Here is a 23,668-nt window from a genome sequence, read left to right as displayed (position 1 = left end):
GAAAAATAAAGAAAATTAGAAAAACATAACCCTCCTTCTGGCGCAGTCGGGTAATAAATGTAGAATAATGTTCCGGCATTGTGTAACAAGCCTTACATTTACTATTTAGTTTGTACATTTACCACTATTTCGTAACAACTATTTCGTTATCTACACTTATTTTGAGAAATACTCAAATATAAATAACTAAATAATTACAGACTCTTCTTATTTCATAAAAGGAGACGCCATCACGTACATCATATTTCGTATAACGGAAGTAAGGCTGTACATACTGGAGAATAAGACCAATTGGTGAGGTCTCTTCGAAACAAAAATGAAACGGACAAAATATCATCATAATAAAATTTTCTATTTCAACAACAACGTCACGCCTTTTTATCCCGGAAGGGGTAGGCAGAGGTGCACATTGCGGCAATGCCGTTATACAATATATATCCACTTTATACCATTTGTGTTATAAGTCGCATGTAATAGGGGTGAGACAGCTATCGCATGTTGAGTATGCGCCACCTATCGTTTATTTACGAGTTAAGTTAAGGTTAATTATTTATTAACAGTCCGTTACTCGGCCGATAACTCGTTGGATAACACATGTCAATAAATTGTGCGCCTTCTAATTTCTAATAGCAAAAATTCTGCATTACAGTGGCACCAAATATTGCTATTACAATTTGGTAAAGCACACAATTTTTTGAGCTTTAAGGCGTCTGATAAAAGTTTTGACCCATCGAAAGCGTCTGATTTCAGAGTATTGTTGCCAGGTCTGATTTGTTATAATCGTTGATTTTTGGTCGTAGATCGGGCAAACCAAAAACAAAGAAGTTTTTATATATACTGTCTATACGAGTAGTACCTACACTGCATATTTTTAGGAAAAAAGTTAATGGATCGTGCTCTAGGAACGATACCGATTTGGTATTCGGATCCGGATCAACTGACGGTAAGTAACCACCGCTGCACATCTTTTTAAAAATAAAAATTTTAAATTGACTCTCTTGAAGATTGTTTCGGTGTAGAAATACCACCAGTAAGTTCATTCCACAATTTTGCTGTGCGAGGCAGAAAGCTTAAAGAAAACTGCACAGTAATTGTGGACTTTTAATGGGTGATGGGGATGAATTTCGCTGTCACGTGGTACGATGGCGAAAAGATGCAGCAAGGGTACCTAAACATCAAACAATTCCTCGGCGCACTCCTCAAGTTCTGAAAACGCAAAGACGGTAGATGATACACGAACACATACACGGAATTTTTTTAAGAACTAATCTTGGTACTTTACCCACCCATGTTACGAACCCTAGCCCTGATGCATGAGAAGCAGCTGCCTCTAATCTCAAACAAGCTGCGGATTTATTTTGTTATTCTGAATAAAAGAAATTAAGTGCATGATGCAGTGTAAAAAATACTTAATGAAATCGAATAGGTTGTTGTGTTGTATAATAATAAGTAAATAATAGAAAGTCTCCGTCTCACGTGTTGTTGTGGGTTTTGTCCCAAGTGTGGAAGATATCATGCTAAGTGTACCTAGTGCCTAGTACGGAGTATCGAATGAAGTGCTCGGCTGACTCAGTGTGCCACTTGATTGCTGCAATAAGTAGCCTGCACTCCTGCCACCGGCACAGTGCTCGCTGACACGCCAACATGTACAAGCTATTGTTGCTGAGCTGCCTGCTAGCCAGCTGCCTCGCTGGGCCCGAAGATGTTCCATCTTGGTGAGTTTTGCATGCGCTATACGGTTTATATTTACACGTACGTATATAATAACTTTTTACAAGTGGGACTGTCACAAGTTGCACATCGTACAATACCGCCTAACTGAAAATTTTGTCCAAATTAACTACTTTTTTTTTATTACAATAGATATAAAATCCATATTCGCATAGATTGAATTTACTCCTATCTATCCACCAATAGGTAAGCTTCTAGAGCTATGTGAAAATATCTATTATGTAGGTACTAGGTACTAAGTGAATTCATTCGTTCGTATGTTCTTCTTGTGGTGTAAAATTTCATTCTCAATAGTTAGGAGGTATTGGCACTTCATCGACGATTTATTTACCATGTCAGATGAGACGGTAACGAGTTAAATTTCCTATTTTCTACTAAGTTAAGTTAATTACACCTACGGGTGTAGGTACTCAACTTGACAATGAGACCACATAACCATAATAAGCATTGGATACTGCATGAAAACATGAATGATATGTAAATAATGCGTGGCCTATTGTCCAGGATACGCCATGTGAAGCGGCCGGGGCGGCCGGGGCGGCCGGGGCGCGGCTGCGCAGACTGGCGTGCGGGCTGGGAGGCGTGTGCGCAGGTCAACAGCACTGTGGCGCTGGCGCCGCACCCACGCGACTGCAGCCTGTTCTTCTACTGCAGCAGCATCGGCATCGGCTTCCCACTGGCGTGCCGTCACTGCCCCGCCGGCCTACACTTCAACCCGGCCCTGCTTGTCTGCGACTGGCCCAACAACGTCAACTGTACGGCCGGCCCTCCTCCGCGCCCGCGGCCCACGCCACCTCCCACTGACAGCACAACAGTACCTACTTATACCACTGGCAGATTAACTAGTTATACACCCACTTCATCTGCAACTAGCACACCCTCTGCAACTAGCACACCCTCTGCAACTAGTACACCCTCTGCAACTAGCACACCCTCTGCAACTTACACACCCACTACAAGCAGACCCTCTGCAACTTACACACCCACTACAAGCCAATGAAAATGAACCATCCGAAGAGGCCACTCTAACGTATACGCCGGATTAAATATCAATTTTTCATTGCTAAAATTATGCCAATAAGTTTTAACTATTAATGTAGGCACGGCGTGACAACTTCTTGGTTCTTGCATTGTTTCATATTATTGTCTTATACATCATTGTGTAAAATGTCTATCTACTTATTATCAAATTAAATTACAATTATTTTGACTTTATTGGATTAGTAAAATAAGAATAATGATTGTAATAAACATATATTATATTATAGTTAAATAAAAGTCAGTTTCATTAAAGTTTGTTTTTCATTTATTTCATTACATACGAGACCCACAGGGACATCTACATAGAGTATAGACTAAAGGGATTGGAGTGATCACAAACATGGTATAATACAGACGTAGTGGGACTGGAGTGGTGTGGTCCGGGCCGACAGCTCAGCACGGCTGCGCGCTCGCCGTGGCGTACAGTATGGACAGCGCGTTGCACAGTGCGCGGTAGTTCACCTGCGGGGAACAGCACATGTTACATAGCCAGGACAGGACATTACTTACATTAGGAACCAAATAATACCCACTTCGCTGAGGTACCTACTTACAATAGGTAAACAAATGTTGAAATCCCTTCATTCATAGACTACTCAATCTAAACACAAGCAAGCTCTACCTACTCTTGACTGAGCATTATGAGCTGTACATGGAATTATCATAATTGAGTATTATAACAAGAGTACAACATCACGTCTGTTATAACTTCGAAAAGACAGGTAGAGGTGATGTTATAGGACACCGACCAATCGGGTACATTTCACATAGTGCAGTGAACCCACTATAATACAGACTGTATGAAAGCCTGAAGCTACACGTGCTCCATTGGATCAGCTCGTAATCCAAGCATGGTGGGGAGAAGGTAAGACATTGAATAGTCAGACCTCGTCCCCGCAGCCGCGCCGGTAGCCGAAGCACTTGTAGAGCAGGTCCCGCTCGCGCGCCGACACCAGCGCCAGCAGGTTGCGCTGGCACAGCGCGCGCTCCACCGACACGCGCGGGATGGTGCCGCAGCGCTCCTTGTCCATGTCCTGCGCACCGCACTCACATTAGGTACTGATAGTCGGAGGATTCAGGGGACGTTTATAATTGGGAAGACACGATGCAATTTATATTAAGTACGATAGTTGAAAGGGCAAGACACTTTTTTTTCACATATCATTTGATGGAAAAAAATTAGCTGATTCCGAATATCGCGTATAATACCGACTAATACTGAAAAAATGTCGCTTCGATCAAATAGCCTGTCGATTGTATAGAAGTACTGCAGCATGCCAGACGAAGCCCAGAAGATGAAGAAGATTTTGTATATTTTATCCTCAGAGACATTAATTTTGATTGGGTTTCTAAGATGACTGACCTCAAACACTTCGAGAATGTTGGAGAGCTGGTCGGGGAACTTGGAGAGCTTCTTGAGTGCGCCAGACACAATGTTCCGCTCCTCGAAGTTGAGGAAGTTGAGCGGCGAGTCGAGCGTGGGCACGTGCGGCACGGGCTCCAGCAGGGGCGCGCGCTCCAGCCCCGGCTGCGTCAGCGCCTCGCCCACCGTGCTGCAGAACTGCTCGTACTCCACGTAGCGACGCCGCGCGGGCGCGCAGAACCTGCCCATACCCACCAACATCAAAATACTACTAACTACTACTACCTACTTTAAGTTGAAAACAATATATTGTCTAGCAACTAAAATAACATCAATGATCACTTACTAAATACAAATATGCATTTTGTACAGAAACAAAAGTAGTTAGCTTACTTATCTGTATGAAAGTGAAATAAGAATAGTAGGTAGCACGCGACGTGGTGACTTACACCTCCATGAGCGTGTCCATCTCCAGCGGAGTGAGGGAGAGGCCGGCGGACGCCAGCCCGCGGTAGAAGTCGGCGCGCGGGATCACGAGCTCGTTGCGAGGGTCGAACTGCTTGAGGAACTCTCTCGGTCGCACTCCCTCCCGTACCATCTAATGCCATGCATCAAACAGGTATAAGTAGGTAGGGTACCGACCGACATCATAAAGTAGAACAACCGACTGCAAGACTGCGGCTGTTTCGTAACAAACAATATTCGACTGCTCACCTTGCCCTTAATCTTGGCGAGTATCTGCACGATGTCGGTCTGCAGCGGGTCCACGGTGGAGGCGCGCGCGCCGCGGGGCGCCGGGCCCGGGCCCGCGATGGTGGCGCTCTCTACCGGCCGCTCCTCCATCTGCACCACACAACATGACACCATGCGGCAACAACGTAATACTGCGGTGTCGAGGGATTCTGGTACATAGTCAACGTCAACGTCAAGTCAAAATTATTTATTTCAAATAGACCGGGAAGGGGCCATCCATTAATTACGTCACACGTTAAGGGGGAGGGAGGGAGTTGACGAAGTGTGACTTTATGTGACAATGGGGCGGGAGAACTTGTAGTACGCTAATCTCCGCATGACCTTTATTGAGTACGTCTGTTGTGCCGAGTCTAGTTCCACGAACTGGGTTGGATCTAGAATATAGGCACCTCGTCAAGTAGCCGCACGTAGCTGAAGCCGCAGTCGTCGAGGTAGCGCGCCTCGAGCGCCCGCACCTGCTGCGCGGACGGCAGCACGCCCAGGCGCGCCAGCACGCGCCGCACCTGCGCGCGCGACACGTGCCCGTTGTTGTGCCTGCGACAGTGGCGCGGTGAGCCGGGGTGTGGGCGCGAGGTGCCGCGGGGCGGCGCGCTGCCAGCGCTACTCACTCGTCGTGCTCGCAGAACGCGGGGCGCAGGTCGATGGCGCGCTCGGTGCAGGCGGCGCGCACGCGCAGCAGGGCGGCCTGCGCGGCGTCCAGGTCGGCGTCGGTCTCGCCCTCGCCGCGGTCGGCGGCCGCGCCGCGCGGCGGCAGCTCCAGCACGGCCTCGCGCGCCGCCCCCGCCACCGCGCCGGGGTGCTTCTCCAGCTCCTTTATTGTGAACACTGGCCCGCAACAAGCGTGCAGTATTTTAACAATGGTGTAATGTAATGATTTATTTGTTTATTGACTAACACGGTACCTATATCTACACCAATTACAATTACTAAATAACAAATCTTGACAGACAAACCTATCCACCAGTGAAACTAGATTATATGCATTTATATTATGTAGTTTCAACACAATTGCAACTAACTGATCACAAGGGATCAGATGGGGGGATGGGAAATAGTATTATAATCATTTATACTTTTTATAAAAAAAATACCTATGCACGACTCATATATCTACTCTTCTTATGTGAAATAAACTGTGATTCCTATGTGTAGTATTAATTATACCTAATATAGGTAGATGAAGGCATGAAATGATTGAATAACATAAGCAGCAGCACCTTGGTCGCAGTCGTCCTCGAACGTCCTCCAGCAGACGTGCTGGCTGTCGTTGGGGTCGAGGTAGTGGCGCATGATGCACAGCATCTCCTGCTGCGACAGCACGCTGCCCAGCCCCATGGCGTCCAGCGCGCGCCGGAACTGCTGCGGGGCGATGCGCCCGCTGTTCAGGGGGTCGTAGTCCTGGGAATCAATATATAATACAGATAATACATAATATCAAAATAACAACGCGGTAGCGGGCCAAGTTCAAGAATAGAACTAGCGAACAGCACTTTTTGCCACGTAACATGATGTGAGGCCTGCCTGACGAGTTTACTCTTGGTTAACTTGTAACATTCTGAAACTTCTGTGTATAATGTATGGGAAGTTTATTTTAACTGCACTAAGTATTTACTTACTTACTACATTGTCGAGTAATTAGCATTTGATCATTATAAACTATCTAAAAATAAATTAGTAATAATCTTTACCCTTAAGAACTCTGAAACTCTAACGCGTCTCTGCAGCACAAACTCCTGGACCCTGAGCATGATGTCGACGAGCTGCCGCGGCGGGTGCGGCTGCGTCAGCGCCGGGTGGAAGGTCTCCTGGAAGCCGAGCGGCGCCGTGGACAGCCCCGCCTCCACCTCCGGCCGCACCAACTTCGGCAGCGTGGTGTCAATTATTGCACTGGGGTTCTGATACTCCTGAAAATTACATTAAATAGTTTCTCTTCACCAATTCGGATGGGTCAAGACTCTCAGTTGCTGTTACATCCCCTTTGATTGAAGAATCTATAATTATTTAAACTAATTCACTATAAGGATCTCAAATCCAAGCGAACATTTCCACCAAAGGACCGACCGACAGTTTTTGTTACTTGGATTGCATGAGTTTGCAAAGTGCCGTCGGATGTAAGCGACTGCTCACCGGCCCCAGTCCCTGCACGCCTTGCTTCTTGACGGCATCCACAGCTCGGAGGAACTCCACGTAGTCGATGGTGTACGAGTCCTTGATGAACTTGCGCACGAGCAGGTTGAAGTCGTCCGCCGTCACCACCACACCGATGTAGTTCAGGATCCGCGCGAAGTGGGCGAACGTTATCCTCCCGTCGTTCTTGGCGACCTGGTACAGTTGGTACAGAGGTTTAAACTTCATCTGCAGGAGAGTAATGTTACAAAGAAACTTCTGCTTATACGTGCCTCCACCTCTCTAAACCAAGCAAGTCAAGTGTACACTTTTCTTTATTTTACGTTGAAAATACATATATCGGAATACCTCGAAGTCTGTGTGTTTAGTTACAGTTTACAGTTACACAATACTATATGACCGGTGATAAGTACGCGTCACGGGTACAGCCCACTTTACTGAAGTTTCCAGAGAGCACAACAAACCAGTTCGTAGTCCTGGAAGTACGGCTTGAGTGGCAGGTCCCTGTCGGCGATGGTGGCGAGCAGGCAGCACAGCCGCCGGGTCTGCCACTGGTCCAGCGTGTGGCAGGCCGGCTCGGGCGGCGGCGGACACGCCTCCAGGATGCAGTCGGCAGATGTCTTGTCGCGACCCCCCGCGTCTGTCACACACATGTATTGACTCGCATTAGCTATGCAATCATGTTTAAAGAAACATCTTATTATAAGATATTGTAGCCCAGAATCAAATACCTACCAAATACAAAAGAGTAATCGAAGTTTGTTGCTTTTTTGGCATAACAAGTAAGATATGTTGTAACATGGTGTCAGGTCGCTTGCAACCACCTTCAAGTTTTGCTGCATTTAATTTAAAATCACCTGTTTGTCTTAAGAATATAATTAAACGAATAGACAATTCAATTACTATCGTCGTACCGGGTCCTGGAGAGATAGCAGTCGCTTCTTGTAAAATACTGACATAGAGTTGGATCGAGCGATTGCCAAAAGACTGAATTATGTAAATATCGGAAGAAAGAAAATAATAAATGATGTGGCTATGGGTACTGTGACCTCTGAGTTGTTATGTATCTGCTTAGCGTGCAGTACCCATTGGTAATTTTTTTTTTTTTTTTTTTTTAAAACGTTGCCCCACACTAGGATTTTCTCCTGTGTCGTGGGTGCGTTTACAAACATACAAGTTCACATACACATTTTTATTTACTGTTTCTGGTAATGTAGTTCAATATTGAAATGGAATGCAATATCAGGCGCAGTATGGGAGCAGCCGGCCGCGGTGCGGGGCATCTTATTGATTGCTGGTGGCTGACCCGGTTACTGAGACTAAATAAAGCCATCCGCTGCACCTCGCCGTGTGTCCCTGTATATCACATACAAATAACCCCTGCTTGCCAGCCAGAGCACAGGGAGAAATACAACAATCAAAAGAAATCAAACAAAACAATATTTTTGACTGTTTACTTGACAAGTTTCAAAAATATAATGATTGGGTTGTCGGTGGGAGAGGGACACCTACTACGTGGCTCTCAGTCTAGTATCAAAGTAGTTGGCGCACGTCTGGCTCTCTGAAAATACAAAGTATTGAGATATGGAATGGTACGCACACTATTACCAAACCAGTTCTGAAACCAAGTAATCCAATCTACAATATAAAAATAAGTCGGGTTTTCCTTCCTGGCACTATAACTCCAGAACGCACGAACCGATTTCCACGGTTTTGTATTCGTTGGAAAGCTCACGAGTTCCGTGAGGTTTATAGCAAAGAAAATTTAGGTAAAATTTCCGGAGAAAAACAGGAAAGTAGGGAACATCATTGGTGGCGAAACGAAGTTCGCCGGGTTTGCTAGTCGATTATATTATTATTAACATTAACTCAATTCAAACTAAATAGTTTAGAATGCTATTTGTTTTGATTGGTTACATTGAAGTCTCACCTTCCCCGTGTATGATCTGGCAGAGCTGGTGGTACAGCACGCGGCCATCCTGTGCGCGGAAGTAGTCCGCCAGCTGAGCGATCTCCGAGTCGGACAGGCCCACCACGGACCGCAGCGGGCCGGCCAATATCGATACAAACTTCGACTCTGTAACGATTAAGTATAATCGAATTACTGGGAGGTCTAACAGTTTCTCCAACTAAACATCATTGTTGCCTAAATATACTTAATACAGGATAAGTATATTTTAGTTTCAAAAAATAACGGCAATAAATAACGACAATGCATTGATTAAAACAGCTGCATGACGTCTCGCCTCTGTTGTCACAGTCGTCATCACTCGATGCTGGGCAATGACGTGGCGAGCTCCCACTACACAACGTCCGTTTCGTTTAATTTTCATGCCCTCCCTTGACTACTGTCACCGGGCGTACCGTACCTGATATGAGGGAGTTGCCCTCAGGGTCCAGGGGGCGGTACCAGTCCCAGAGGTTGAGGCCGACGCGGAAGGCAGCCGCGCGGATCTTGTTGCACGTCTTCCATACATCGGCCAGCCGGATTATCTGCGGGCACCACAAACACTTGTTCCTCAACGCTGTTATCATTGTATATTGTTCTATTTATGCTTATTGTTCATTAAAACCTTGCCCGGATAGGTACAATGTTGCATAACTTGTTCTTAATTACATGAACATACAACAAATACGAAAACGTGCGGCAACAGGCTCGCCCTCAACGTACGGACGGACGGACGGACTTTGCGGACGGTGTGGATTCTTAACTTTATATAGGTAGTCCGCCTCACCTACTTGTCCAGGCAATTGTTAGAACTTTGTGCTTAAAAATATCTGTCTGTCTGTTTGGGTGTATCTAGGACATTTAGTTTATCTCCGTGTGCTGGGCACCAACACGAGCGCACCTACCGTGTCATGCATGGTGATGTCGTGGTCGAGTCCCCAATGTTTATAGTACCACTGGGTCTGGGACCTCTCTCATACTACTGCATTTATATCAGAAGGTGTTGATTCGCGATAATTTTGAAACTATTTTCAAATAAACATAGAATTTTTACATCTGAAAACGGACGTCACACAAATGTCAGAGCGGGTTGACATTACTTTGTAATGATTCGATTTTGTTTTTATTGTACCAGGTAACAAAGAGGCCGAATGTATGAGTATTGTTTCCATTTGTACTTGACTTACTATTTAAAGAAATAGGCAAACTTTCTACCTGTGTATGTTATTAAGACCATACGCTCACACTTACTAACACGTAGGTAATAATTACTAACGAATGTTAAAAATAGTAAAAATCTCAATAATACTTTACCCAAGGACGTTAAAAAATGGGCTTTACCCATCTTGGGCATGGGGAGAAAACAACTTTGTTAGTCATCTTAGCGACACACCTACAACACAATGTACACAGTGTTACAAGGTGTATTGTGACGCTGCTACGGGCTACGAGAACTGCTACGTAGGTCGTAGCGGGCTACGAGCGCCTACGAACTACTACGTACATCTCGCTAGAAATAACTTTGTAAGTTTGTAACCACTTGCTCTACACATTAAGTATGAAATGTGAGTTTCATTGATCATGATTGAGATCTGTGCTTGTCAGTATATCCAGGTAAAACTATAATATGTATGTATAGTGTTACTTCGTCATCCATCAATTTGTCAATGGGAGTACGCTGGTGCTAGGCTGTTACGTTACCTCCCCTCCTTTTATGTATGGCCGAAGCTTTTCTCTGACTATAATACATTGCTGAGTACATAAGGTCGGCGCGGCACAGACGTAGGCACCCGAGTGGTAATGTACAGGGGGCGTAGTGAGCGGCGTGTAAGGTGGAGAAGGTCGGAGGTAGCGCGGCACATGCGCGCGGCGCGAGTCGGGCGACCAATGACGTCAGAGGCATCGATCGCGCGGCGCGGCGCGCCTCGGCACAGCTCCTCGGCTCCTGTCACCTCCGGAGCACGTGAACAGAGCCTGGAGGATGCGGGCAGGCGCCACATAGGGGCACGCCACGTGTATTCATGTCCGGCAACCACCCATGTGCGGGCTAAGCTTCAGGACCAGGAATAGCCCTTCACAGAAAACCTCCCTCCGATGGGGCGACAGCTGCCCGCCGCGGCCGAGCAGTAACTCCTCGGAGCAGTGAGTCAGTGTGCCAGTGTAGTGCAGGACCTGTAGTGCGTGCCGTGACACATGGGAGCCGAGTGACTGCTCGCTGACATTCTTTCACACAGTAAGTGCTGCACCTCTTCTATTTGGAGTGAATACAACCAAGCATTGGTCTGTTGTAGTATCCAGGTCTGTCCACTGCCTGCCGATCTATCATTACTAAGTTTACCCTGACTGTGATTATCTTTATTTATTAAAATATTATAAAGCTGACCAAGTCATAACTTAAGAACGATTCAATCAAATTGAGTAATTAATTTACTGTTTCTGGTAATGTAAGAACTAAGTAGTTATGGAAGAAAACAATTATAAATTTCATCGAGGATGTTGAGCAATGCAGCGCGATGCGGAGCCCGGGCGGGCAGCAGGTAGAACCTTGTACAACTAATGTTTATCTAGTGTTCCTGCTACCACGTATGTATGTTCAGTAACAGTTCTATTTTGTACGTGAAGTGTATTGTTCCAAATTTGGCTTTGTTTTGACACCCGTACATTTTATACTCCTAATATATTGCTGCAGGTGATGTGATAATTACAATAGGCTTAACAATGGCAGTATACATCACAGGTATCACATCGGCATCGCGTAGTGAGCGAGGGATGTGCAGATAACTTCGTGTCTATAGAATCAGTGCACGAAACGAATCGTTATTGATTGCAGGGTTATTATTAGACCGTGAGGTCACAGGTACCATCCGTAGTGTGCTGAATTTTCAACTGTCTTCAATTGTGGCCTTTTAACAATATCATAACGAGTGCGGGCAGGTTGGGCTAGCAGTGCCTTTATCTAGTTGGATTGATGCTGTAGCCTACATTTGAAACTCCGTCATACTAGGTACGCCAGGGACTCAAGTTGCACATACTGATATTTCACATCACACTGTAGTATAACAAACGTAAAAGTTTGTTTGTTTAGATGTTTGTCCGTCAATTACGCTGAAATTATTGAACGGATTTTGATGAAATTTGGTATACAGATAGGAAATGAGCTGACTAGGGTGATAGGGTAATTTTTATCCCACGGAAACGCGGGCGAAGCAGCTGGCAGATGCTAGTTAATTTATACAGGACAATGGACGATGCTCGTTGTTGAATATTCGTGCTAATTCAAGACAGACAAGCTCCCAACGATTACAACGTTAATACCCGTGATATTATGGTAGTTGGCAACATGAGTACTGTTACCTTACCTGCTCAAGGCAGTTTACAACTTATAATTTGAGATTATAGTCCGTTAGTCCAGGTGTCCTCATTATATTCTTGTTTACCGTAAGTTAGTAGTGTGTAAATTCACGCAGAAAGTACTATGCGTACTGGTCAGGTTTCGAATGTATACGTTATGTACATATGTATATAAACTGCGAATTATATCTACCAAAATCAATTAAAAGTAAATTAGGTTACAAGATTTGAGTTGCAGCAACCACAAGTAACTATTATAATGTAAAAATATATTCGTTGCATATTATTACACGTGCATTAGCTTCTCACTGAGGTTTCTGTCTGTAGTCAGTATTGTTGATTCCTTTGTTTTAAGGGGCAAATCATCTTATGAATTTTCCTAACAGATGACGGTACGGTGCCTGCGGTACTCAGACTGACAGTAACAATTGGCTTCTCTTACAATGTTAGAACGAAAGCATGTACTGTGTACTGCAAGTATGAGAATGTACTTAAAATATATATGTTTGTACAGGAGGAGGGAACATCATTCAAGATGATCAACATAGCGGGCGTGATCTCCATCGTGCTGTTCTACGTGCTGATCCTGGCGGTGGGCATCTGGGCGGGGCGCAAGAAGCCGGCCGGCAATGACTCGGAGGAGGAGGTCATGTTGGCTGGGCGGTCCATTGGACTCTTCGTCGGCATATTTACCATGACTGGTGAGTGGACACCACTGGAGTATACTTCTCTAATGATATCTTCTGATTCATTTTCACCTCTGATATCGGGCTTCACTGTTTCGGATTTTTTTTATTGGTATTTACCGAGCCTACAGGTAGTAGAACCACTACCGCTCTGTGAGCCAGGATACGAATACAGATTACGATGTATGAAAACAATTAATTACCGAAGTACTTGTACTTAGTTTCAATAAGATCGCAATGCACAACAAATAACACATGAGTCACCCATCGTCTACATTGTCCGCGTGATGTGGGAATTACCAAAACTAGTCCATAGTCAGGTACCTACTTGCGAGGCACTCGAGATTGTCCACGTATTGCACTATTTATAGACAATAGAATACGACTTCTTGGAACTTGGTTCGTGAGTTTTGGAAGTTTGGATATAAGAACGTCGTCATCATCATCATTATTTATATTTCGAAAAACTAGACACATTTTAATATACTTTAGTATTGCAAGCTATGTCGTGTGTTATGTCAGCGATCCTATTGTCATACATTTATACTTTGGGCTCAGTAACCACAACGTTCTCATTATTCCTGTGTCTATGTTTCTGTTCTTTGGAAACCTCACAACAATCGATGTCAACAAACGAAACATTACAGTTTGCGCCTCTCTGCCGCTATCTACACTTCATCACTTCCAATCAATCGTCATTTCGTATTGTCCGCACTTGTAATAAGTAGCCACTTGAAACAATCTGAAAATACACGTAGATTTTCTAAAACAAACTTTCTGTTAATACCGTACAGTTCTATTTCGATTGCAGCTGGCCTGTCGTATTGTTTAACGACCTGTATACGCAGAAATTACCCAATTTAATAACGGTACTATAAAATGAATTTTAAAGCAAATTGATAGGGTTGAATTTGGATTGTTATGTAAATAAAGTTGTTTTCTAATTTTATATTGCAGTGGCGTCAAACGCAAGTGTTTTGTATTTTCCGTAAATATTGAAGTTCTCGAGTGTCTCGTTGTGAACTAATTGTCGTAATCACATGCTTGTGTAGATAGGACAATATTTTGGATTTTCCTCGTGAGTGTACCTACTTATGTGGCATCACGTTGTAGTACATAATTACATACGTTGCGGTACATTTATTTTGTCAATTAAATGTGTAGTATATAGGTCCATCATCCTATATATCCCAAAATACATTCGACTGCCAATAAGGGTTAGTTTCCCCAGACAGAGTAGTGTAGTGGTGTTTCTCCAGCAGTGTGTGTGTTGCAGCCACGTGGGTGGGGGGCGGCTACATCAACGGCACGGCCGAGGCCATCTACACGTCGGGGCTGGTGTGGTGCCAGGCACCCTTCGGCTACGCGCTGTCACTCGTTTTCGGTAAGATAACCACCACCTTTGTAACTTTTATTTTTTAAGCCGTGAAAGTCATTCAGTGACTTCTACCGCCTTGGGAAGGTGACTGACTATAAACGATTAATAAGCGATCAATGATATTAGGAAAAGGACTTTGGGTAGCACTGCAATTGTGTTGGATGAGACCTTACTACATGCGTCTCTGGACGTAACTGGGACAAGTTAGCATTACATCAAATATGCAGGTTTCCTTTATTTATTGAGTGGCTCGTGGAGTGACAGGCGCGTGTGGTCCGCAGGCGGCATATTCTTCGCGAACCCGATGCGCAAGCAGGGCTACGTGACGATGCTGGACCCGCTGCAGGACTCCTTCGGCAGCCGCATGGGGGGGCTGCTGTTCCTGCCCGCGCTCTGCGGGGAGGTCTTCTGGGCAGCCGGCATCCTTGCAGCACTGGGTGAGTGTACACTAGAGTGTAGCACTGTAAGAACATTTAGTCGCGTGGAGTTGTTGTAGGTCTCTATTACATTACACACAATGTTTCTAGTTCTGTTTGTATGCTCTGTTTGTACTCTCAGAATGTAACTGTTGATATAGGTATAAGTATATTGATTCGTTTTGACAATGCAGACAAACTCGACGCTGGAAAGATTATTATAGAATAGATAAAAAACAATATGAGTACCTACTGATGCAGGGACCTACGCACTGAGTATCCTATTATGTGAAGATAATCTAGATAAATAATACGAATGGTGCAGCCATTTGTAATACTTAGTATTTTGTCACTATTCCAATAAGTAAATGCGCCGTCGAGTCGTGTGGGCGTACAAGTTACCTACTACCTATGTACCCACGCTCTCGACCCACGCTCGCCATCTTTTCACCTTTGACATTCAGTGCTTTAGTGCTCTCGTATGTACCTAGGTATACATTTGAACTTTATCGGAAAAAACTCTTTGATCCTCCCCCAGCAGCTATAGTCAAAAAGATGTATGGATCAATGTGTTGGAGTCTAAGTTTAGGTACTAGGTGAAGTTTCACAAAAATATAATCAAATTAAGAATGATATTGCTTCTCAAAACAACTGAAACTAACAATAACTTCTATTCTAAGTTAAGGAAGGTAATGTGTTTGTAAAATAAACCATTACAGAGTTTAATTATTTACCAGTAAAACTCTAGTCTAAACCAAATATTAAAGTAATGGCGCCCAACGTGGGACTTGTTGAACACCAACAAATTGCCATACACTGACTCTATGTACATTCACACAACATATCTCTTCATTATATGAGTCATATCTGTCTGGCCATAGTTAAGTTTAACCTACGTTCGTGTATGTTAGCATTCTTACATCATCGTTAAAATTTTCCACTTATGAATTCATTCATTAGATTCGTTTCACGCACACGTTATTTCAATTTACGTAACTATGTGTGTACCTACATACATACTACGTGTATGTAGTTAGTAGTTAATGATTCGACGCTTTGTCCCTACACTGGACAAACAAACAGAATTATAATACAAACAAATATGCGTGGTAACTAAGTATCATCTATACATATATATGAATAGGCAGTTTTTGATTTGCAAATATTTATTTCATAACTCTCGTGGGTGCGCGGGTTGTTAAGCTGGTTTAATTCTGTTGGTCAATTCAGTAATTCATTTACAAATTGTTTAACTAATTAAGTGCGACGTTTCCTATTGTTCACAATCTCTTTTAAAGTTTAGACATCAAGAGAGTGAAATAAGAAAATCTTGGATACGTTTTGCAGTGCATATTTTGTAGCATATAGTGACCAGATTGGCGATATATTAAAAAAGGGCCAAATTAAAAGTACGAGGATGCATGAAAAGACTTATGACTGTTGATGAAGCGAAAGAGGTGTGTAAGAGTTGTGGCAATTGGCGTTCTATTGTCTCTGCTTACCCCCATGGGAGACAGGCGTGAGATAATGTATGTATGTATGTATTTAGTAGTGGTATTCTGAAAGCGAACTACAAGATACAAGATTTAGTTACTGTAACTAGTTGTCAACCGTCGTTGCTGTTAAATTAAATAAATAAGAATGACTTAAATAGAGAACAACACCAGTGGGCCTGCCTACCCTCACAGCGAACACAATAACAAGCGTGATGTTACACATCACATCGAGTGAGTTGACACCTCGCGTCACAAACTACTTATTACCACAAGTTCATTACTTGCGACCATTAATTAGTAATTACTTTAATGGGTTACTGGTACTTGGCGGATAGAACTTCCACTGTTAATGAAAACGTTACCGTGATGAATTAGATATTGTGCAGATATTTGTAGAGTATTCTAGATTTTTATACAAGTATGTAAGTTCAGCTACCTTTTATTATCGAAGAACCTAATATCCTAATAACCCCAGAATCGCACCGGGCAGATGATACAGAAAATATCGAAAAAAGGAATTGTTTGGTAAATATCTATTTGCGTTGTAGACAATTTACATAAACTGTAGGGTCTATAACAGTGGGGCAGACATTATTGTCTCAGGTCTACACCGAGACGAGTCTGCGTCTGGATAAATGGAAGCTTTCCGTGCGTCTACCTAGCGTACCTAGGTCACATGACAAATACTTGCCACAGTACCCATTTGTAATCTACTTCAAGTTACTGCGAGCTTTCCTAGAAATATTTTAATTGCCATTTTTCTCACAGAATGTGTGTGTGAGGTTACTGGCAATTCTTTTCCATTCAGAAAATTTCAGATTGGAAAAGAATTGCCGGTAATCTCCAAAATTCCCGAATTCCCAACAATCCTCAAATTCCTAACCCTCAATAGGTCGGCAACGCAATTGTACTTCCTTTGGTAATGCGTTTGCTCGTTTACCGTCTTACCATATAGTTTATTAACTATTCATTATTTAAAAGTACATTACTTATGTTTTTTAATTAAATACTTATTTCACGCAATCACGATTTGTATAGCAGTTTAATTCCATTACTCGTTGAATTTCCGAAGATATGTAGATGTACACTAAGTATTACACGTAACACTAAGTTTTCATCAGTTTTGTTATTTTGTCACAATAGGAATGCCTCTGAATGAAATGACCCAGTCGTTATTGTGTTCCACACATGGTCAACGAAGTAAATTGTCCTGTAGCGATGTACTTACATTGTGTTTACATGGAGTTCATGTAAGCAGATAATTATCCGAACATGTTAGATAAGTATAATAATAATAATTCAGCGATACTTTATCTCCAAATTGCGCAGATAGTAGTCTCTGGCATTATTAATAATGTTGTAGTGGATACATAGACCGGCTTATGTCGGCTTATGTAGTCAAATATTCAGGACGACATAGGTACATAGCTCGGGAGTGCAAGAGAGGGAGGGAGGGAGCTACGCAAATTATTTACGTGTTTCTATAACGGAATTATTCATGTCATAATAACGATCTGAATATTGTGGACATGTTGAGGTAACATTCACATTCACATTCATATTATTTTATATTCAAGATACTACTCGTACATTATTTTATTACGATAAAACAACAAGTGTTGAATTACGTGCGATGATCGAAGTCGATCGATTTTATTTAAAACGTAAAATTAATGTAATATGATGATAAATATGATAACAATTTACATAGTAACTTAAGACAGAAGGTCCCTTAAGTAGGGACTAAATAAAACCGACTTGGTATTACATGGATCTCACAACAAAAACTGCTGAGGTGCGAGACTTGGGCTCTTTTACAGGATGTTTTTGATGGTTCTAAATTTCACCTGCCTCTGGGTACAGGAGCATCTACAAAACATGTATAATCAAGTAAGACCGGGTGGCTAGGGGGGGCTGCTCCCCATGCCCTCGCCATCTGTAACACTGTGAAGGGTTCAGGGTTGCAGCCAGATAAGGTCGCTCGTTTGTCATCCGATGTGTTTGGAGATAATATCTCTGTGCTTTATTGCTGCAAGTATCTCAGCGTCAAAATAATTTTATTATCGTTCTGCCAAAAGCACCACGATACAGTCAAATCAGCTCATTTTTTGTTATGATACTCGTCATTGTTAGGACAATTAAGCTTTGTATAAGAGAAAATTTACACAGATGAACACCCGCGCAGATGTAGGCCGGGTCGCTAGTTATACTGCTAGTTGAATTCAGTTTTACCAAATACGTCGAGGTGCCAGTAGATTTCCATCCGTGGTATAAAAAGGGTCGACAGCAATAGATGTAAGCAGTCAGTATGTGCGAACAGTTCGCGGAGGAACCCTTTATTCGTCACCGCGCCGGTGTCACGGCGGTACAAATGAGATCGGTGACGGTCGTACACATCTCTGCTGTTACTAACTAGTTACTAGCTTACCTACATATGTACACCGAGCAACATTAATCGGTATACAGCCAACATAACTATAGCTATGCAATACCTTTACATGTGTGGGTAATTTTATAGTAATGTGCTTAAAAACAAGCGTAATAGCCAAACGCTTATTACGCACACATTGGTAAATACTACAATTTTTGTGTCGGTATACGTATTTTTATAATTTAATACTTGGGTAAGGTTAATCATATTAACAGTCGATGATATCAATAAACATTTTCACTTAAACAGACGTAGTGCTCGTGGACGAGTGGTTAATGAACCGGTTTCAAGCATTGTTTACGACAATGTGGGTTCGAATCTAACCAAGAGTATTTATTTACTATGTTGTTTTTCTTTGTTTTGTTTTTGTTTTCTATAATAAAATCAAACTATAATATATACTATATAAACTAACTGTTCTGTAACTATTCTGAATAAAACAACATTATTTTTTATTGTAAATAATTTATTATTTGTTATTATGTCCAATAAGTAAAAAAACATGAAAAATTTGGATGAAAAAATATCGTGGTGCAATGATTTAATACAGACACGTTTAACATTCACAGTCTATAGCTATTTAAATTTAATTAGGACAAAAAGTGATGAAATGAATCAACATGTTAAATGGAAAGAAATTATGTTAATTTCCAACAGCTTAACAATAACATCACTTCACCGTCTCCTTTAGACTTTCGAAATTCCTAGTAATAGACAAAAAATCATATTCAGTTATTACTAAAATTTGTTTTTGTTCACATTGCTAAACAATTATGAATGTTATGTCTGTATAAATAAGGTTTACAATTACTAAGTAAAATAAATTCAACTGATACACTTATGATTCCACTAGTTAAAGTAATTCGTTTACTATAATCACACCTATTAGGCCGCACACATTTTTACACCATTATATTTTACCTTTATCCAAATGATCAAATGTTTTATTTAGTAAAATTACAACATTATTTTCTTAATTAAGATCAACCAAGCAGATTGTAATTGGTTTTGTTTCATCGATGAGCTATTATAGATTTGTAATTGTTATGTTCAGCGCTGACTTGCTGCAACGTAAAACAGCAGAACGAAGGTGATATCACAGATTGCAGCATAGGCGCGCGTTGTTACGCGTGTGGAGAAGAAAGCATTGGAAGTAATCCGAATCAACCTTGCGTTCGGGCACAATACCGTGGTGGCTTCAAGAATTCATCTCTGGATTTACTTATTTCGCGTCGTTAGCGTGATTCTATATCCCATGTTTCCAGAATATCCATATCAGCCGACCCATAACTGCATTTCTTGTTTCTCCTCTGTGGATACAAAATAAATGAGTCAATTATATAATAATCATTTGGTCTATATGATAAAAATAACTTTATATATTTAGATACTTAGGTTGTTATAAATAGACTTATAAATAACTTGAGTTAAATTAATTTATTTATAAACATAAAACTCAAATAATAGATAAGCATAAAAAGTGAAGAACAAAGAATAAAATTGAAATAGTAATTTGTATAGGTAAAGAATATCAAAATAATGTCTAACTGTTACTCACCAATATTCTTAATCGCTTTACAATATCAAATAATTTATGTGTTCTTCTTCCGCAAAACAACGATTATGTTATGTTTATATGTTTAACTTTAACTTTGTATGGATAGATATAAATTAAGTTAAACACGACTATGAGTTGTGGATAATTATTAATAAATACTCGTAGACTGACAACTAAGAATACAAACTATTTATAATGTGGGGTGTTTGAGAAAAATATTGCGGATTGTCGGTAGTTACTTCATAAACGGGCCAAATAAAATAACCTGAGAGTTCCGTGGTTGCCTCAAACATTGTAAATTTCTATTTAGATATTGAAACATTAGAAAATTTGCATTCAATAATGTTTAAAAAATGTTACAAAAAGAACGCGATGCTGGGATCGAACCGGCGTCTCGTCACTTTATCCGCAAGCGATAACCATTGCGCCATACGTGCAACTGAAGTGATATTCTAAATATCGCGTCTCATTGAATAACATAAAAAACGATGAGAAGATATATTTATATGGGTATAATTTTTGTAACTTGATCGTTCTTTATTTGATTTATTCAATGTTTGTTACGTATTGTTTTTATGTTTACCCTTGTTTTTATTTATATTTCAATATTGAATTAATGCGTATACCCTCACGAAAATGATATTTAGTATAAGTGTATGCGTGATGAAACTGTGTGCGTAATAGGCGTTTGGCTATTAGTTTGTTTTTATGCACATTACTATAAAATTACCCACACATGTAAAGGTATTGCATAGTTATAGTTATGTTGGGTGTATACTTATTACTGTTGCTCCGTGTACATGTACATAAACGCTATAATTAGGTGTTCTGGACTTACATGTTGTTATATATCTTTAGACCGTAAAGGAATATTGTTGCAAGTGTGATTGTTACAATGATTAAATTGTTATCTAAAATTCACGATTTACTCTCGCATTATTAATGGAGAAAAGCACTACTCGTTTCTAGTCACAGTACAGTACAGTAGGCTGCGCGACGTCTGCTCATGATAAAGAGGCCCTGTCTCGCGATAGTTGTTTTAAAAGTATAACAAAATGTTCTGTTTTTCAAACTTTACTATTCCTATATCAACTCATTATTTCATCGATTCCAATAAACCTAAAGTGTATACAGAGAGTAGATTCAAAGAGCGTACAAATATCATACTATAGTACACAGAACATACCCTGCGTGAAAAGGTGTTGATGTCGCGTCGGTGTCACGGTGTCGCTGGCGTCAAAGGTGACATGAAATCTTTTGTATATCGAGGCATACACACATATTGTGTAGTCAGTGAGATACTGACACCGTTTTATAACAAAGTCGGCAAGGTACTACAGCGTATCTACAAGAGATGCCCCGGAGCCGTACCTAACAGACTCTTTTCGACCTATATACCTAAATACTTAGTACCTAGCTACTCTTTGAACGCGGTCGTCAGTACAGAATGTTTTCTCGTCACATCAATTACTGTGTAGCGGCGACGTTGTGAGCGCAGCGCCCCGGAACAAGTTGCAGCCAATTAAAAGTGCAGTTTCACTTGTTGAGGCGGAGCTGAGAGAATGCGTCTTTTGATAACTAGACGAGGTAGCTTCAGGTTATTTCAGTTTGTAAGGCGGTAGTTGCAGGGAGTTCTGGGCTGAAGATAAAGGAGCTTTAGATGAAGTATAGTGTAAGAGGAAGCAGTAATAGCGTGTCGAAAAGTTTGTTAATAAGTTTGACCTAAATACTAAGTAGGGTTTTAGTCGTAAATGTATTCATTAAAGCGGTTCGTACTGCATAATGTAGAACTATACACATTACTACGCCACATGATCGAGAGATCGTAGTTGTAAGCACTACAATAGCATATTTTTTCCAAAATAAGTTTAAGACTGCCTCATTGGTCGAGTGGTCGCAAGTCCGACTGTCGGACAAGGGGTCTCGGGGTCGATTCCCGGATCGGGCAAAGTATTACTGCGCTTTTATCGGTTTTTCGTAAAGTTCTCAGTATACTGGGCACAATTCCAGACTCCGTGTGGAATTGCGCCCAGTATATGACAATAGGCTCAGCCCTATTACATGGGACTTACGGATATGTTCATTGTATATCAGTATTACGTGCCGTAATGTGCACCTCTGCCTACCCCTTCAGGGATAAAAAGGCGTGACGTTGTTGTTGTGAAGAAGTTTAAGACTAAGTAATGTTTGTTCCGAGCCAGAAAATTAATGGTCACTGGCCACCACACTCGAAGGTCGCCAGTAGAATCAATAGGAACCTGTCACAGTGTCACTACAAGACAACACACGCGCCACTTCCCGCGCCGCTCTAATTACGGACACGCTGTATACACTACACGTGTAGTGTCAACACCCTGTACGTAGTGGGGGTTGTTCACGTTGAAACAATTAGTTCATGCAATCAACTTAATGTAACGAGTTTTATATGTCACATGTTACTTGTCACTTCATAAAACGTAATAAACTTTGCTTACAAAGGTGATTGAAACTTCGTTTTCATGAGGTATTAAGTCCAACTTTCTATATAGTAAAATTGGCAGGAATCTTATTTGTAATTTGTAACTCCTGTAATGTTGCGTATGTTCTTAGTCCTTAGGTGATCGCTTACCATCAGGTGATCCGTTTTCTCGTTTACCCCTCTATGCCTAACTTTAAAAAATAATTATAAAGTACCTACTCCATCATTATCACCTACAACAATAAAAGGTTTAACATTTTAATATCCACAAATAGTCTACAATAGACAGACACGAAACAGATTAGCTAAGCTGTGCGGGTAATGAGTCGGTCGTTAGTTTAGCGGCTCAGTAATCGCAGCTCAGTCACAAAGTAATCGAGTTACAGCTTTGTGCGATCACTTAACTGTTCACTGTTACTTAGGTAACTGGATCATTGTTCACGGCTCATCTGCTGTGAGGACGGGCGCTGAGATTTACACGACTTTCAGGGAAGAATATTGTACATCCATTTTGTATATTACATTTGACATGTCGCGGGTTCGATTCCCGCACGGAACAACTCTTTGTGTGAACCACAAATTGTTGTTTCGGGTCTGGGTGTCATGTGCATGTGAACTAGTATGATTGTAAACGCACCCACGTTTTTAAGAAAAAAAATGTGTGTAACGTAAACGTAATATGTGGGTAACAATTAAGGACCCTGTCGGGCACGCAACTTAAACGACCTACTACCTATGTCCTAAAGAATTAGGGTTTATTCAACCAGCTAGCTCTCGGTGGCATCGTTTAAATGTCAATTATCGGCGGATCTAAAAACGATCTCTAAATGTCTGCCAACCGAAGCATTATGGACAACACCCTTCCAGACTAAAGCTTTAGTTCATCAGTAGTCTGATTCCGAGTGATGTTGATGATGACGAATGAGGAGTT

The 23,668-nt window shown here is 41.7% G+C and overlaps 3 protein-coding genes across 3 annotated transcripts in view; 2 read left to right on the top strand and 1 right to left on the bottom strand.

Annotated features, from left to right (window-relative positions):
- Positions 1–1,551: 1,551 nt before the first annotated feature.
- On the top strand, positions 1,552–3,028 carry LOC118269748 (mucin-2). The gene is made up of 2 exons (XM_035585026.2): positions 1,552–1,715; positions 2,236–3,028. The coding sequence occupies exons 1-2, from the start codon at positions 1,645–1,647 to the stop codon at positions 2,729–2,731; spliced, it is 567 nt and encodes a 188-aa protein (XP_035440919.2). The 5' UTR covers positions 1,552–1,644; the 3' UTR covers positions 2,732–3,028.
- LOC118269746 (uncharacterized) lies at positions 2,637–10,061 on the bottom strand. Its single transcript, XM_035585023.2, has 14 exons — positions 9,869–10,061; positions 9,385–9,508; positions 8,946–9,092; positions 7,480–7,655; positions 7,016–7,210; positions 6,577–6,792; positions 6,106–6,286; positions 5,497–5,713; positions 5,278–5,422; positions 4,850–4,978; positions 4,585–4,733; positions 4,136–4,376; positions 3,660–3,806; positions 2,637–3,234 (listed from the first exon to the last, which is right to left on the bottom strand). Exons 1-14 carry the CDS (start codon positions 9,878–9,880, stop codon positions 3,166–3,168), a joined length of 2,148 nt encoding a protein of 715 aa, XP_035440916.1. The 5' UTR covers positions 9,881–10,061; the 3' UTR covers positions 2,637–3,165.
- A 761-nt stretch (positions 10,062–10,822) lies between these two features.
- LOC118269747 (high-affinity choline transporter 1) overlaps positions 10,823–23,668 on the top strand; it is a 30,974-nt gene continuing 18,128 nt past the window's right edge. Inside the window, exons 1-4 of the mRNA XM_035585025.2 lie at positions 10,823–11,196; positions 12,829–13,015; positions 14,277–14,384; positions 14,660–14,815. Coding sequence (XP_035440918.2) covers positions 12,850–13,015; positions 14,277–14,384; positions 14,660–14,815 — 430 coding nt within the window. The 5' untranslated portion in view covers positions 10,823–11,196; positions 12,829–12,849. The remainder of the gene's footprint in view (positions 11,197–12,828; positions 13,016–14,276; positions 14,385–14,659; positions 14,816–23,668) is intronic.

The sequence above is a fragment of the Spodoptera frugiperda genome, chromosome 30, assembly GCF_023101765.2.
Source record: "Spodoptera frugiperda isolate SF20-4 chromosome 30, AGI-APGP_CSIRO_Sfru_2.0, whole genome shotgun sequence".
NCBI lineage: Eukaryota > Metazoa > Arthropoda > Insecta > Lepidoptera > Noctuidae > Spodoptera > Spodoptera frugiperda.
This window is presented reverse-complemented; position numbering and strand designations above follow the sequence as displayed.

What these genes read in the sequence shown, in the direction of transcription:
- LOC118269748 (XM_035585026.2), top strand. Translation starts at nt 1,645, where the DNA reads ATGTACAAGCTATTGTTGCTGAGCTGCCTGCTAGCCAGCTGCCTCGCT. An exon ending in CCCGAAGATGTTCCATCTTG is followed by an intron (nt 1,716 to 2,235) that starts GTGAGTTTTGCA and finishes CCTATTGTCCAG; the next exon opens with GATACGCCATGTGAAGCGGC.
- LOC118269746 (XM_035585023.2), bottom strand. An exon ending in GCGTTCTGCGAGCACGACGA is followed by an intron (nt 5,423 to 5,496) that starts GTGAGTAGCGCT and finishes CCACTGTCGCAG; the next exon opens with GCACAACAACGGGCACGTGT. An exon ending in ACGTGCGGCTACTTGACGAG is followed by an intron (nt 4,979 to 5,277) that starts GTGCCTATATTC and finishes TGTGTGGTGCAG; the next exon opens with ATGGAGGAGCGGCCGGTAGA.